The sequence below is a fragment of the Aquarana catesbeiana genome, linkage group LG07 (assembly GCF_042186555.1).
Source record: "Aquarana catesbeiana isolate 2022-GZ linkage group LG07, ASM4218655v1, whole genome shotgun sequence".
NCBI classification, from domain to species: Eukaryota; Metazoa; Chordata; class Amphibia; order Anura; family Ranidae; genus Aquarana; species Aquarana catesbeiana.
The window spans coordinates 88,535,499-88,551,571 of record NC_133330.1 but is presented as its reverse complement, the minus strand read 5'-3'; the positions used below and the strand labels follow the sequence as shown (position 1 = coordinate 88,551,571).

Genomic DNA, 16,073 nt, shown 5'->3' with positions numbered 1-16,073 from the left:
TCTGTACTAATGGAGGAGGGTGGTTTGTTCTGGGGGGGTCTGTACTAATGGAGGGGGGGTTGTTCTGGGGGGTCTGTACTAATGGAGGGGGGTGGTTTGTCCTGAGGGGGGTCTGTACTAATGGAGGGGGGTGGTTTGTCCTGAGGGGGGTCTGTACTAATGGAGGGGGGTGGTTTGTCCTGAGGGGGGTCTGTACTAATGGAGGGGGTGGTTTGTTCTGAAGGGTTCCGTACTAATGGGGGGGTGGTTCTGTACTAATGGAGGGGGTGGTTTGTCCTGAGGGGGGTCTGTACTAATGGAGGGGGGTGGCTTGTCCTGAGGGGGGTCTGTACTAATGGAGAGGGGTGGTTTGTCCTGAGGGGGGTCTGTACTAATGGAGGAGGGTGGTTTGTTCTGAAGGGTTCCGTACTAATGGGGGGGTGGTTCTGTACTAATGGAGGGGGTGGTTTGTCCTGAGGGGGGTCTGTACTAATGGAGGAGGGTGGCTTGTCCTGAGGGGGGTCTATTCTGATAAAGGGGGGTGTTTTGTCCTGGGGGGGTCTATACTGAGGGAGGTGTTTATACTTAGTGGGGGTCTGCACTGACGGAGGGGTGTCTATACTTAGTGGAGGGGGGTCTGTACTGAGGGGCGACTGTAGTTGGTAGAGGGGGTGATACCATGTCCTGGGGGGTCTAAACTAATGGGGGGGTGGTTTGTCCTGGGGGGTCTGTACTAATGGAGGGGGGTGGGTTGTCCTGGGGGGTCTGTACTAATGGAAGGGGGCCGGTGGTTTGTCGCGGGGGTCTGTACTAATGGAGGAGGGTGGTTTGTTCTGGGGGGGTCTGTACTAATGGAGGGGGGGTTGTTCTGGGGGGTCTGTACTAATGGAGGAGGGTGGTTTGTCCTGAGGGGGGTCTGTACTAATGGAGGGGGGTGGTTTGTCCTGAGGGGGGTCTGTACTAATGGAGGGGGGTGGTTTGTCCTGAGGGGGGTCTGTACTAATGGAGGGGGGTGGTTTGTTCTGAAGGGTTCCGTACTAATGGGGGGGGTGGTTCTGTACTAATGGAGGGGGTGGTTTGTCCTGAGGGGGGTCTGTACTAATGGAGGGGGGTGGCTTGTCCTGAGGGGGGTCTATTCTGATAAAGGGGGGTGTTTTGTCCTGGGGGGTCTATACTGAGGGAGGTGTATATACTTAGTGGGGGTCTGCACTGACGGAGGGGGGTCTATACTTAGTGGAGGGGGGTCTGTACTGAGGGGCGACTGTAGTTGGTAGAGGGGGTGATACCATGTCCTGGGGGGTGATTTGTCCTGGGGGGTCTAAACTAATGGGGGGGTGGTTTGTCCTGGGGGGGTCTGTACTAATGGAGGGGGGTGGGTTGTCCTGGGGGGGTCTGTACTAATGGAGGGGGGTGGTTTGTCCTGGGGGGCCTATACTAATGTAGAGGGGGTGATTTGTCCTGGGGGGGTCTATACTAATGGGGGGGTTGTCCTGGGAGGGTCTGTACTAATGGAGGGGGGGTTTGTCCTGGGGGTCTGTACTAATGGAGGGGGTGGTTTGTCCTGGGGGGTCTGTACTAATGGAGGGGGGTGCTTTGTCCTGGGGGGTCTGTACTAAGGGAGGGGGGGGGTTTGTCCTGGGGGTCTGTACTAATGTGGGGGGGTGGTTTGTCTGGGGGGGTCTGTACTAATGGAAGGGGCAGGTGGTTTGTCGCGGTGGTCTGTACTAATGGAGGGGGGTGGTTTGTCCTTAGGGGTCTGTACTAATGGAAGGGGGCCGGTGGTTTGTTGCGGGGGTCTGTACTAATAGAGGAGGGTGGTTTGTTCTGGGAGGGTCTGTACTAATGGAGGGGGTGGTTTGTCCTGAGGGGGTCTGTACTAATGGAGGGGGGTGGTTTGTCCTGAGGGGGGTCTGTACTAATGGAGGGGGGTGGTTTGTCCTGAGGGGGGTCTGTACTAATGGAGGGGGGTGGTTTGTTCTGAAGGGTTCCGTACTAATGGGGGGGTGGTTCTGTACTAATGGAGGGGGTGGTTTGTCCTGAGGGGGGTCTGTACTAATGGAGGGGGGTGGCTTGTCCTGAGGGGGGTCTATTCTGATAAAGGGGGGTGTTTTGTGCTGGGGGGGTCTATACTGAGGGAGGTGTTTATACTTAGTGGGGGTCTGCACTGATGGAGGGGGGTCTATACTTAGTGGAGGGGGGTCTGTACTGAGGGGCGACTGTAGTTGGTAGAGGGGGTGATACCATGTCCTGGGGGGTGATTTGTCCTGGGGGGTCTAAACTAATGGGGGGGTGGTTTGTCCTGGGGGGTCTGTACTAATGGAGGGGGGTGGGTTGTCCTGGGGGGTCTGTACTAATGGAAGGGGGCCGGTGGTTTGTCGCGGGGGTCTGTACTAATGGAGGAGGGTGGTTTGTTCTGGGGGGGTCTGTACTAATGGAGGGGGGGTTGTTCTAGGGGGGTCTGTACTAATGGAGGGGGGTGGTTTGTCCTGAGGGGGGTCTGTACTAATGGAGGGGGGTGGTTTGTCCTGAGGGGGTTCTGTACTAATGGAGGGGGGTGGTTTGTCCTGAGGGGGGTCTGTACTAATGGAGGGGGGTGGTTTGTTCTGAAGGGTTCCGTACTAATGGGGGGGTGGTTCTGTACTAATGGAGGGGGTGGTTTGTCCTGAGGGGGGTCTGTACTAATGGAGGGGGGTGGTTTGTCCTGAGGGGGGTCTGTACTAATGGAGGGGGGTGGTTTGTTCTGAAGGGTTCCGTACTAATGGGGGGGTGGTTCTGTACTAATGGAGAGGGTGGTTTGTCCTGAGGGGGGTCTGTACTAATGGAGGGGGGTGGCTTGTCCTGAGGGGGGTCTATTCTGATAAAGGGGGGTGTTTTGTGCTGGGGGGGTCTATACTGAGGGAGGTGTTTATACTTAGTGGGGGTCTGCACTGATGGAGGGGGGTCTATACTTAGTGGAGGGGGGTCTGTACTGAGGGGCGACTGTAGTTGGTAGAGGGGGTGATACCATGTCCTGGGGGGTGATTTGTCCTGGGGGGTCTAAACTAATGGGGGGGTGGTTTGTCCTGGGGGGTCTGTACTAATGGAGGGGGGTGGGTTGTCCTGGGGGGTCTGTACTAATGGAAGGGGGCCGGTGGTTTGTCGCGGGGGTCTGTACTAATGGAGGAGGGTGGTTTGTTCTGGGGGGGTCTGTACTAATAGAGGGGGGGTTGTTCTGGGGGGGTCTGTACTAATGGAGGGGGGTGGTTTGTCCTGAGGGGGGTCTGTACTAATGGAGGGGGGTGGTTTGTCCTGAGGGGGGTCTGTACTAATGGAGGGGGGTGGTTTGTCCTGAGGGGGGTCTGTACTAATGGAGGGGGGTGGTTTGTTCTGAAGGGTTCCGTACTAATGGGGGGGTGGTTCTGTACTAATGGAGGGGGTGGTTTGTCCTGAGGGGGGTCTGTACTAATGGAGGGGGGTGGCTTGTCCCTAGGGGGGTCTATTCTGATAAAGGGGGATGTTTTTTCCTGGGGGGGTCTATACTGAGGGAGGTGTTTATACTTAGTGGGGGTCTGCACTGACGGAGGGGGGTCTATACTTAGTGGAGGGGGGTCTGTACTGAGGGGCGACTGTAGTTGGTAGAGGGGGTGATACCATGTCCTGGGGGGTGATTTGTCCTGGGGGGTCTAAACTAATGGGGGGGTGGTTTGTCCTGGGGGGGTCTGTACTAATGGAGGGGGGTGGGTTGTTCTGGGGGGGTCTGTACTAATGGAGGGGGGGTGGTTTGTCCTGGGGGGTCTATACTAATGTAGAGGGGGTGATTTGTCCTGGGGGGGTCTATACTAATGGGGGGGTTGTCCTGGGGGGGTCTGTACTAATGGAGGGGGGGTGGTTTGTCCTGGGGGTCTGTACTAATGGAGGGGGGTGGTTTGTCCTGGGGGGTCTGTACTAATGGAGGGGGGTGGTTTGTCCTGGGGGGGCTGTACTAATGGAAGGGGGCAGGTGGTTTGTCGCGGTGGTCTGTACTAATGGAGGGGGGTGGTTTGTCCTTAGGGGTCTGTACTAATGGAAGGGGGCCGGTGGTTTGTCGCGGGGGTCTGTACTAATAGAGGAGGGTGGTTTGTTCTGGGGGGGTCTGTACTAATGGAGGGGGGGGTTGTTCTGGGGGGTCTGTACTAATGGAGGGGGGTGGTTTGTCCTGAGGGAGGTCTGTACTAATGGAGGGGGGTGGTTTGTCCTGAGGGGGTCTGTACTAATGGAGGGGGGTGGTTTGTCCTGGGGGTCTGTACTAATGGAAGGGGGCCGGTGGTTTGTCGCGGGGGTCTGTACTAATGGAGGAGGGTGGTTTGTTCTGGGGGGGTCTGTACTAATGGAGGGGGGGGGTTGTTCTGGGGGGTCTGTACTAATGGAGGGGGGTGTTTTGTCCTGAGGGAGGTCTGTACTAATGGAGGGGGGTGGTTTGTCCTGAGGGGGGTCTGTACTAATGGAGGGGGGTGGTTTGTCCTGAGGGGGGTCTGTACTAATGGAGGGGGGTGGTTTGTTCTGAAGGGTTCCGTACTAATGGAGGGGGGTGGTTCTGTACTAATGGAGGGGGTGGTTTGTCCTGAGGGGGGTCTGTACTAATGGAGGGGGGTGGTTTGTCCTGAGGGGGGTCTATTCTGATAAAGGGGGGTGTTTTGTGCTGGGGGGGTCTATACTGAGGGAGGTGTTTATACTTAGTGGGGGTCTGCACTGACGGAGGGGGGTCTATACTTAGTGGAGGGGGTCTGTACTGAGAGGCGACTGTAGTTGGTGGAGAGGGTGATACCATGTTTTACCGCACCGGGTGACACCAACCCTAGTGACGCCACTGCAGCCGCGGGCTCTTGTTTCCCCTTTCCCTCTCCTCCTTGTGTGTGCTGCTGTACTAGTGAGCGGTGCACTATGTTTCTTCCCCTGCCTTCATATCGGCCAGGGAAGAAAAAAGCAAGAGCAAAGAAGAGGATTGTGGGACATGTAGTCCCTAGGACTGGCAGCCCCACTGTAACACAGAAACTGCAGCCCACACAGCAGGCTCAGCTGAATGGGAGAGAGAGAGCCAGGAGCTCGGGAAAGCTTTCAGGGAAGTGCACCCAGGACTCCAGAGGGAGAGGACAGTGCTGAGGGAACACCATTAGAGAGAGAACCCTGCTGCCTTGCGCCACATAAGGGAAAGCCACACAGCCTAGCGCCATCCCTGGTAGAGAAAGAAATTGAGTCATTGCCAGAATATAGATCTGGGCTCTACCCAGCGGAGTCACCACGGGCAATTCAGAGTGAGCAGACTCCTGATCAGAGGAACCGTTGTTGCTGTATCGCTGGGTCAGGTGAGAGGGCCGATCGGCCATTATTTACTAACGTCCATAGGAACTGCAGTCTCTGATCATCTCTTGTAACATGTCTGCAGTCTCTGATCATCTCTTGTAACATGTCTGCAGTCTCTGACCATCTCTTGTATCATGTCTGCAGTCTCTGACCATCTCTTGTATCATGTCTGCAGTCTCTGACCATCTCTTGTTTCATGTCTGTAGTCTCTGACTATCTCCTGTAGTATGTCTGCAGTCTCTGACCATCTTCTGTACTATGTCTGCAGTCTCTGACCATCTCCTGTAGTATGTCTGCAGTCTCTGACCGTCTCCTGTAGTATTTCTGCAGTCTCTGACCGTCTCCTGTAGTATGTCTGCAGTCTCTGACCGTCTCCTGTAGTATGTCTACAGTCTCTGACCATCTCCTGTACCATGTCTGCAGTCTCTAAACATCTCCTGTAATATGTCCGCATTCTCTGACCATCTCTTGTAACATGTCTGCAGTCTCTGACCATCTCCTGTAGTATGTCTGCAGTCTCTGACCATCTCTTGTAACATGTCTGCAGTCTCTGACCATCTCTTGTAACATGTCTGCACTCTCTGACCATCTCTTGTAACATGTCTGCAGTCTCTGACCATCTCTTGTAACATGTCTGCAGTCTCTGACCATCTCTTGTAATATGTCTGCAGTCTCTGACCATCTCTTGTAACATGTCTGCAGTCTGACCATCTCTTGTATCATGTCTGCAGTCTCTGACCATCTCTTGTATTATCATGTCTGCAGTCTCTGACCATCGCCTGTAGTATGTCTGCAGTCTCTGACCATCTCCTGTAGTATGTCTGCAGTCCCTGACCATCTCTTGTATTATATCTCCAGTCCCTGACCATCTCCTGTATTATGTCTGCAGTCTCTGACCATCTCCTGTATTATATCTCCAGTCTGACCGTCTCCTGTAGTATGTCTGCAGTCTCTGATCATAACTTGTATCACGTTTGCAGTCTCTGACCGTCTCCTGTACCATGTCTGCAGTCTCTGACCATCTCCTGTACCATGTCTGCAGTCTCTGACCATCTCCTGTACCATGTCTGCAGTCTCTGACCAGCTCCTGTACTATGTCTGCAGTCTCTGACTATCTCTTGTACTATGTCTGGGGGCTCTTTCTAACAGATTCTCTAACAGAAGCCCTCTCTGTGTGCATCAGAGAGACTCCCCTCCAGGTCTCATTTGTGTACGCTCTTCCTGTATTTTCTTTATTGTTAAAAGATCATGGGAGGATCCTAGGGTAACGAAGAGTTCTTAGGGGAACATCTCTGTGTTTGAGTCGTTGCCATAGAAACATTTGTAAAGGGGAGGATTTGATAAGATGTCCACGCCCACGTGGGGGGGCGCCAGAAATATTTCTGCACCCAGGCGTCTGTGACCCTAGGATCGGCCCTGACCCTGTATGTGCATTGTTAATGTACTGACATACATGCATGTCCTTTAATAAAGCAGCCCCTATGAGTCTGCCAACTCACCGAAAACCATACACTCCCTGTGTTGATTTCTTATGTCAAGTAGAAAGTCTATGAAAGTGCAGGGAAATGCAGAGCCCCTTCTATTTTTTTTATTTTTAAAAATGATGAAATATGAAGCTTGGTAAATGTGAAAGTAACCTCAAAATTACTAACAATAATAAAAACACAAACATATGGTATTTGATAATATATTCCTTTTAAACATTGTCTTAAGAGCACACATTTATGACAAGAGGGGTCAACTAATAAAAAGAATAAAAAAATAAAAAAGACTTTGAAGAGGAAGTGAACTACTAAAAGTTTTGCCCCCCAAAAAATATTACACGCACAGGACTAGTGCCCAGAATTGTCCATGCACTGTGCCTCTGTATTAGGGCAACCATCTTATTAGATAGAATGAACATAGAACCCCCATTTGTGGGTGGGACTTTAAAAGTGACCAACAACAATATATTGTATCAAAAAAAGTAAATTTATTACAAAAAACAGATATTGAATAAAAGACTTAAGTCATCAAAGACAAAAAAGTAATCAACATCGATACATTTGATTGAATTTGCATAGTACGTGCAAATTCTGCACGTACTATGCAAATTCAATCAAATGTATCGATCTTGGTCACTTTTAAAGTCCCATCCACAAATGGGGGTTCTATGTTCTTTCTATCTATCTTGGGATGTGGTGACCTAGAAATTATGATTCCATGGATCTTGAAATTCTTTTCTACCATCTTAGTAGAGGGAGGACATTTCCTCCTCATGCCAAAGACTTCAGCAAGGACAGTGATCTGTATAGTAGTTGCATCACCAAATACCCCATATTTCATAAAACTAACAGTCAGAGGCAGTAGTGCCTTCGATCTCACACTGCAGAGATACAGCTCTGTGTCTGTAGGCACAAAAGTGGCTAGACAGTAGGCACATTAACACACCAGGAAGTGCACTGCTACTTTTCAGGAGGCATTCAAGATAAAAAAAGTACATTCCAGTATTCATTCATGTAAAAAAGTACTGCTTAGGCACAATCAACACTGCTAGATGTCCCCTATATCATAGCACATCTTTGTAGATCAAGCCTACCTTAACCTATTTATTTCACCACTTAAAATGTTGAGGAAGGAAAATGATTCCAATAGTTCTGCAAGTGAACTGTTCTTGTTTTTTTTTTTTGTTTTTTGTTTTTAATCCTAGGGTTTTTATTGCTCAAAAAAACAAACAGTACATTCAAACATGAAACACAATACACTTTATCCAGATAGTGGTTTATCTAACATACGGTCCATTGTTACAATGTTACAGTTGTCAATACTTAAATTCAGCATCTTTTCGTGGTTCACTTTTGCATAGTTTAATAAGTTTATCTAATTTTGCGCCATATCACTACCCTCTACCATCTACTCCACGCTACCTAGAACTGTTCTTGGTATGAAGTATTGCATAAACATCATATCTTACAACTCCAAAATCTTCTGTGATAGAACAGCAAGTCTTTGTCTGATATACTTTTGTTTATATCGTTAGGAGACCACAGCTAAGCTATTTTGCAAAGCTCATATTGTTGCTGGCCAGTACATGAATAATGATTTGAAGAAAATTGGTAAACTGTGGACGATGGGTGGGGATGTCCTGGAATTTTCCACGAAGGTAAGAACCTGTACTATTACTTTTGTAAAGTAGAGTGTAAACATTGGAGTTAACGTGGAAGGCAAGTCAAAACCTAACTAAGCTTAAATCTACTCCCACCCACATTGTGTGCCTATTCTATCTACCCTGTAAAAGGAAAGATGCCTATACTTATCTATTCTGAAGTGGCTATGGTCTGGTCACTTGACTGCCTTATAGCACCAGCTTTAGTGTAGAGGAGGGACAGTAGACAACAGATGCCCTATAGTAAGCCTATGATTGACATCACCACCCAGGCTCTGAAGCCATTGATGGCGTTTTCTACTGTACACTGAAGGTGCCACTGAAGAGGACCGGGGTGACTTCAGAATAGCTAAGTATACAGATCCTTACTTTTACAGGGTAGACAGAATAGGCTTAGAATAAACAAAGAATGCAATAAGAAATGTAAGGATGCAATCAGGGGGACTAAGATAGAACAAGAAAGGCACATAGCGGAGGAGAGTAAAAAATCCCAAGAAATTCTTTAAATATATAAATAGTAAAAAGGGAATCTGGTTACTAAGGATGGAGAGATGGCGAAGGTATTGAATTTATTCTTCTCCTCTGTTTTCACAAGGGAAACGGGGGGGGGGGGCTTCAGTAACCAAAACTGCAATGTTTATCCTCATGACACCCTTATGGCTAACAGAGGATAGAATTATGCATAGACTTGAAAAACCTAACCTTAAACAGTCACCGGGACCAGATGGCTTGCACCCGAGGGTCCTTAAAGAACTCAGTCAAGTAATTGCCAGACCATTGTTCCTAATTTTTATGAACAGTCTACTGACTGGTATGGCACCAGCAGATTGGAGAAAAGCCAATGTAGCACCAATATTTAAAAAAGGACCAAGATATATCCCTGGGAATTACAGATCAGTTAGCTTAACATCAATAGTTTGCAAGCTCTTGGAGGGGATGATAAGGGACTATGTACAAGATTTCAGTAATGGAAACTGTATCATTAGCAGTATTCATCATGGATTCATGAAGAATCGTTCTTGCCAAACCAATCTATTATATGAATATAAATATAGCGCTCGCAAACACAATAAGTGAAAAATAACAATATAAATGATGAAACAAAACAAAGTCCAAAGAAAGTGACTAAAGGTGCTCCAATCCAAAGTGAAGGGAAAAAGTGCTTCAGAAAATTCAGGTGTACAACACAACCTTTATGTATCCCCACTCACCAGATCAAAACGAGCCCCAGCTTTTCAGTCTGGTGGGTCACTTAAAGTTTGGTATGGATGTCTTAGGATGATGGGTATGAAGTCAGATCATCAGATTCAGGATTCCTTTGTGAAGTTTCGTAGCCAGACAAACAAGTACCCAGAAGTAAAAAAGAATGGAACTGATAGTGAAGTACCATTAAAAAAGGTTTATTTGAACAAGGGAGTGGGTACTTACAAAAAATAAGATCAAACAAGCATCAAACATGGAGCTGTTAGTGTAAAAACTCAGTTCCTGGCGTACGTTCCACGAGACCGGAAGTGACGTCAGTGATACCGGAAATATTGTCAACGTTTCGCCCTCCCACAGGGCGTCATCAGGTCCTTGATAACTGTCTTAGTGGCAGTTATGATGACATTGATTTATCAATAATGATAATGGAGGTGTGCAGCCGTATCTTTCTTTTTCCTTGTTTTGGTAGCAAGCCGGGGCTTGCACCCAGACCATTCTGATCCATTGGATTGTGATCACTTGGAGCAGCGTTACCTTTCTCTGAATCTCCTTTTATTGCCAAAGCTTAATTGAACAAGCTGAGATTAGAAGTCGGGATGGGCGAACGGTTCGGCCCGAGCATGAGTTTGGGCTGAACATTTGCCTGTTCGGCCATTCGCTTAACACCTGAATTTGCAGGGTGTTCGCCCCGATGAATACCATGCAATGCAATGAGCGCTGCACAGAAAAAACACATAGCCAAGTATTATTCTCCACAATTTTTTTATTGTGCATTAAAAAAAGAAAACAAATAAAATTAGACATGCTATCTGCCAACAGAACTCAACCAAAACGTGCATTCTATGGATCCAAAAATTTAGAAAATATAACAAATCAAATCATTATTATTGAACCAAAAAATAAAATAAAAGCCTCATGCATGTGTCCTGCTTCTTAAAGTGGAGTTCCACCCAAAAGTGGAACTTCCACTCATCAGATTCCCCCCCCCCCTCCGGTGACACAGTTGGCACCTTTCAGGGGGGAGGGGGGTACAGATACCTGTAATATACCACTATGTATATACCACTTCCGGCATAGATAGCCGCAGAATCTGCGGTTATTTACGCCATTTCCTGCTCCCTCCCCGCTGCCTGCTCGGAAACACACGGGTCCCAGAGGCAGCAGGGACCATCCGTATTGCGGCTTCACTTCCTGATTCCCTTACCGAAGATGGAGGCGGCAGCACCCGAGGACGGAGAGACGCTTCGGCCTCGGGTACCGACATCGCGGGCGCCCTGGACAGGTAAGTGTCCATGTTTTAAAAGTCAGCAGCTGCAGTATTTGTAGCTGCTGACTTTTAAAAAAAAATTTTTCGGAGGCGCTCCGCTTTAATATAGGGGGTCAGCAATGCCAAGAGTTGGTGAAAGCATGGGTATGTCATCCAGAGATAATTCCGAAAATCATCTGAATTATTCTCCTGGAGCAGCCGCAGCAATGGCATATGACATAATTGATCAGATTAATAAAGCAACCAATTTTTGGTCCAAGAACTCCTCCTCCTCCTGTTCCAGGACTGGAGTTGGGTCAAAGCAATAACTCCAAGGCCAATAATAAATAACACGTTATCTCCTCCAATTCCACATGTCTGGTTGACGAACGGTCGTTCAGAAACAAACTGAAAAGCACAAAATGAAAAACGCTAAATGAAAAGCGTGAAATGAAAAGTGCGAATCAACACTAACCAAACTTCTACTAGCACAAAATTAACAGAGGAGCCCAAAGGGTGGCACTAAAAAGCTGAAAAAAGCATTCGTGTTTGTTGGCCGACAATTCCTTGCCGTTTGTATGCAAGACAAAATCCAGGCACACGCCTTCGGACAAAAGTCCAAGGTTTTGTCTGCGGAAAATCCGATCATGTGTACGAGGCTTTAGGGCTTTGAAATATCTATACAATGGAGACGTTTACAGGTAATTAACATTGTTGAAATCAATGTTCTGATGATAGTGTCTTTAAATAGTGTCATTGCGTATACTGTATATTTCTTATTAGTATATAATACATTATTTGCTACACTTGACTCACAGGGTTTCACTACATCCTCCAAGCCAAGTGAAACTTACAGAATTACAAGATCAGACCTACCAGCAGCCAATGGCATTATCCATATTATCAACAAATTCATTACATATGACAACACAGAAGTTATTGAAAAACAAAAGGTATCTTTTATTATTGTATTATTCAATTTTTGGACTAATATGAATTTGTAAATGCAGCCTATAGGCCTGAACCTTTATCATTTCTATTTTAGTCCTGTCCACAAATGTCAGTTTTTCCACAGATAATTCTCTGACTTTGCTGTTTGTATCAAACTAAAACCAAGTTTGAAATGTATTGTGTCAGGTATAAGTCCTCATGCACACGGACGTTTTTACAGCTGCTTTTTTGAGCTTTTTTTGCAGCTTAAAAAGGCCTGTCTATGTTAGTCTATGGCATCATGCCCACCTAGGCGTTTTTGAGCTGCAAGTGGCATAGGCGTTTTTAAGCTGTAAAAAAAACCCAGGACCAGTGGGTTCTGAAAGACGTTTTTCAGCTGTAAAAACGCTCTAACGCTGAAAAACGCTCAAAAACGCTCAAAAACGTCATTCACCAATGTTTTTTAGCGTTTTTGATCCATTGAAAAAAAAAAAAAAAAATTGAAAAAAAAAAAACGCTCAAAAACGCTAACGCGGAAAAACGCTCAAAAACGCTAAAAAACGCTATTGAAAAAAGCTGAAAAAAGTAAAAAAAAATCACTGCAAAGATACTGGCGTTTTCATAACGTTTTTTTAACAGCCTGTGTGCATGAGGGCTAAGACTGTTTTACCTAATGCAGAATGTAGCGCATGTCACAGTAAGGTCGATGTTGCACTGACACTGTCACTGACAAGAGCACCTTAGAGTCAGGAAAGCTAAGCAGAACACAGCGGGGCATTAAAATAGGAAGGCCCGGAGCTAGGAGGGACGAATAAAGCATAGGGCCGGCATGACAGGGGGGAAGGGGAACAAGACAGATCGGAGTTAACGTGACAAAGAGATTAGGTGGGGGTTTGGTACTTACGTGATTGGTGGAGTAGACGGGGGGATGGGGAGGAGCACAGGAGAAAAGTCTGGAGAAAGGGGTGGTACCGTAGCCGTCGGCGTGTGAAGACATCAGGGGAATGTCCCGCCCTCCCATCCTGTTATGGGGTAAGTCGGTTTAAAGGGTAGATTTAGAGATGGCTGTTGGGACCCCTTGGATGGGGTTAACTAATCTGTTGGTGGGATACAAGTGGGAAACCATCATTGGTATGGTATCCTCTGGTTGGGTGTGGTCCACTAAGAGGCACCAGGTAGTGGTAGGCCTGTATGGTATGTGGGACAAGTGTTAATGTCCCTGAGTCAGTGTTCTTGCTGGGGACATCTAGCTTTTGTTTAATTGTCAAAGTGTTATTTATTATGGTGTTTAATAAAAGGCTGGACGTCCATTTACCTCCAACTGGTATCGTGTGTTTTAATGGGAAAAGGGGGGTTGGAGGTATAGGGGCTATTAGTAGCAGTATGGCTACCTCTGATCTACCCTAGTCAAGTCACTTGTTTGTACATGTCACACCTTCACAAAATGGATGAGCAGGGCATTGTTCTCTGACTGTCGACTAAAGCTAGCCATACACTGATCAGTGGCGGCTGCAAATCAGGGGATTTTTCAACACGATAGAATGAAAATATTAAATTAAAAAAACGGATTTTCCAGGAGATAATTCTCCAGGACTCTGGCAGTGGGATACCTTCTCAACTGTCGATGTGCCTCACTTCCTAAAAGTAGCTACTACTATTATTTATTTAAGCTGCAGGCTGCGCAAGGTGCCTGAAACCTATATCATGACAAATGTAAGCTATCATGTTATATGTAACATATTTGTGACACTTGTTTAACTGTTTTCAAGATGACCATTGGTGACATACTTGCCACAGATGACAGATTCAGCCGATTTGAAACTTTGTTGGAGGTAAGAAATTAAAAAATCATATTGTTCTTAAAGAGTGATCCCATACGACAGATGAAATCAGTTAGTAAACTGCTAATGTTGTCCTGGAACCATAACCACCGTGCTACAGCCAGAAAGTTCCCAAAGTTCTATGCAATCTACTACTGCCATATTTCATAGAGCTCCTCACATGTGCAGAGGGTGTATAACCTGTACCAAGATATATTTCAAGTCAAATAATTAATTGCTGAATTATCCATCAGTTTCATACTTCAGCAATGAGAGATTGGGAGGGGGTGGAGAGGTTCTATGGTTATCATGGGCAGCTAATAATGATTGATAACTGAAGCCAGCAAATATATTTGAAGCATGCAAATGTATTTGAACATGGATAGTACTATATGCAAGTTTATCATTCGTTGATGTGAATGTATAAATTAATGGTAAGTGATATCCATGGTATTCTCCAGAGTTTTGACCTTGTGGTTTTTTTTCAGCACTTGTTTAGAACTGGGTTTAATCTTCTTCTTCTTCTTTTTTTTTATACTTTAAACCAGTCCAGTGACATGCGTGTCCTGTTCTGTGCGCCTTTTTCCCCCATCCCCTAGCCACTGTAAAGAAACAGTAAGCTTACACTCTCTCCATTTACACTTCCCAATGTCTGGCTGATTAGTGAGGAGGATCTGAGTTGGTGAACAGTTTTAGCAAGTAGAGAACACTGGAGATGTTATTCTCCAGGTTCCCTGCTAACATCACTAATAATACTAGGTATAACACCGCCTGTTTTTTCTGTATACATTACAGTATTTTCTTTCCCAGGACTGGTCTACATGTACAATACTGAGTATAATACTTGCAGTAGGAGGTTTTGGTTTATCATACTATCCATTAGGTGTCTAGGAACAGGGCTGAACCTGATTGAGTTCTGACAGTGGGCCATAGTTAAAGTAAACCTGACACATACCTGGTAATTCAAACTAAACCTATGGAGAGCGTGATTTTTGTAATATATAAGGAACATATGACAAGAACACGTAGTAATCAGAAATAAATAAGTCAGGCACAACCTGTAGCATCAGACACTTCCTTTATAAAAGTTACAGATGAGTTTTTAGTTAAAAAAAGTAATTTGAAGGGGGCTGATGAAATCTCACCTCCAGTGTTGCCAATTCCACTAAACTGTTTAGAAACCCTGATGATGGCATTGCACACTTCAGATGAATTATGCATAATGTGGAATCCGGAATTAACTGGTGAGAACAAGTGTGAGAATGTTAACTCTGCTTCTTTTTTATGGTTGCACTCTATTCAGGTTTTCAAGCTCTGTTAGTTTCTTACAAAATAAGTGAAAATGAATAACCCAAAATTCTGAAGCACTCTATTATTCTAAGGAAATATACCAGCTTTTCTTTCCTTAGTGTTTAGTAGTAAAAGGTTAAGAATACCTTTTATGCATCTAAAAATAACTTAAGGTAGGAATAAATGTCTCCATAAAATTAGGCTGTATCTGGGCTGTAAACCAGTTGTACTGGACATACAGTACACCCAGGGCTTTAAAGGAATGATTTGTATGGCTCCACTCACTATTCTAACTGAGAAATGGACCTCTTGTTTTGGATTATGATGAAAGTGAGATGCAAGGCCTCATGCACACTAGGCTTAAAAATTGCCACTTTTATAGGTGTTTGGCTTTTTTTTTTTTTTCCGCCTGTAAAAGCACCTCTGTTAGCTTATGTGTACATGCACACATAGCCATTTACAGGCGTATTCTTTACAGTGGTTTGAAAAAGGGCTTTGTGATTTTTTTAAATCCACCTCAACATAATCTGCCTGGTTATAGATATAGCGCCCTCCTAGCTAGGTTGCTAGGATATCTTTAGTTTTTGGTTCCTCTGTAATCAGTGGAGCAGTTGTAGATGGCTTTGGGCTGCACTGTGTTTCACATGCTGCTGATTTGTTTCCCCTGTATTCAAGAGGATTCTAGAATCATAGTAGGCTGGAAAGTCAAATTGGCCTGTTATTTGAAATTCCCACCATAAACTCTGGAAACTGCTTCTAGAGACATTGGAAACAAACTCCCAGCCTGTGATACCATGATCAGATCAGATCCAGTGATTACTGCTTGATTACAGAAGAAGCCAAAAAACAGATTTACCTATCATCCTATGCTAGGAGGGTGCTATATGTATGACTTCCCTAATTTGAATGTGTTGATTGCTTCTGCCTGTTACTGCGAAAGGGGGTCCAGCAAAGAGAGTGGTGACTCAGAGTCCTCTAATCCATGAGGTACTTGTTTATAGGTATGGTTTAGAAGATAAATATTTGGGGCACCTTTCCATAGGAGCTCTCTCCTCGTGAGCTCTGCCTTGGCTTGATGTGTCTTTGGAACATCTGTTTAATTGAGCCTAGCCTCATCCTCGGCTTGTGCTGAGGCTCCAGA

General features: G+C 46.0%; 1 protein-coding gene across 2 annotated transcripts in view; it reads left to right on the top strand.

The window, feature by feature from the left end:
• The window catches only part of STAB1 (stabilin 1), a 508,133-nt gene that overhangs the window by 124,908 nt on the left and 367,152 nt on the right, over positions 1-16,073 (top strand). For both annotated transcript variants that reach the window (XM_073592448.1, XM_073592449.1), the window contains 3 exons: positions 8,318-8,440; positions 11,711-11,845; positions 13,592-13,654. In XM_073592448.1, coding sequence (XP_073448549.1) covers positions 8,318-8,440; positions 11,711-11,845; positions 13,592-13,654 — 321 coding nt within the window. The remainder of the gene's footprint in view (positions 1-8,317; positions 8,441-11,710; positions 11,846-13,591; positions 13,655-16,073) is intronic.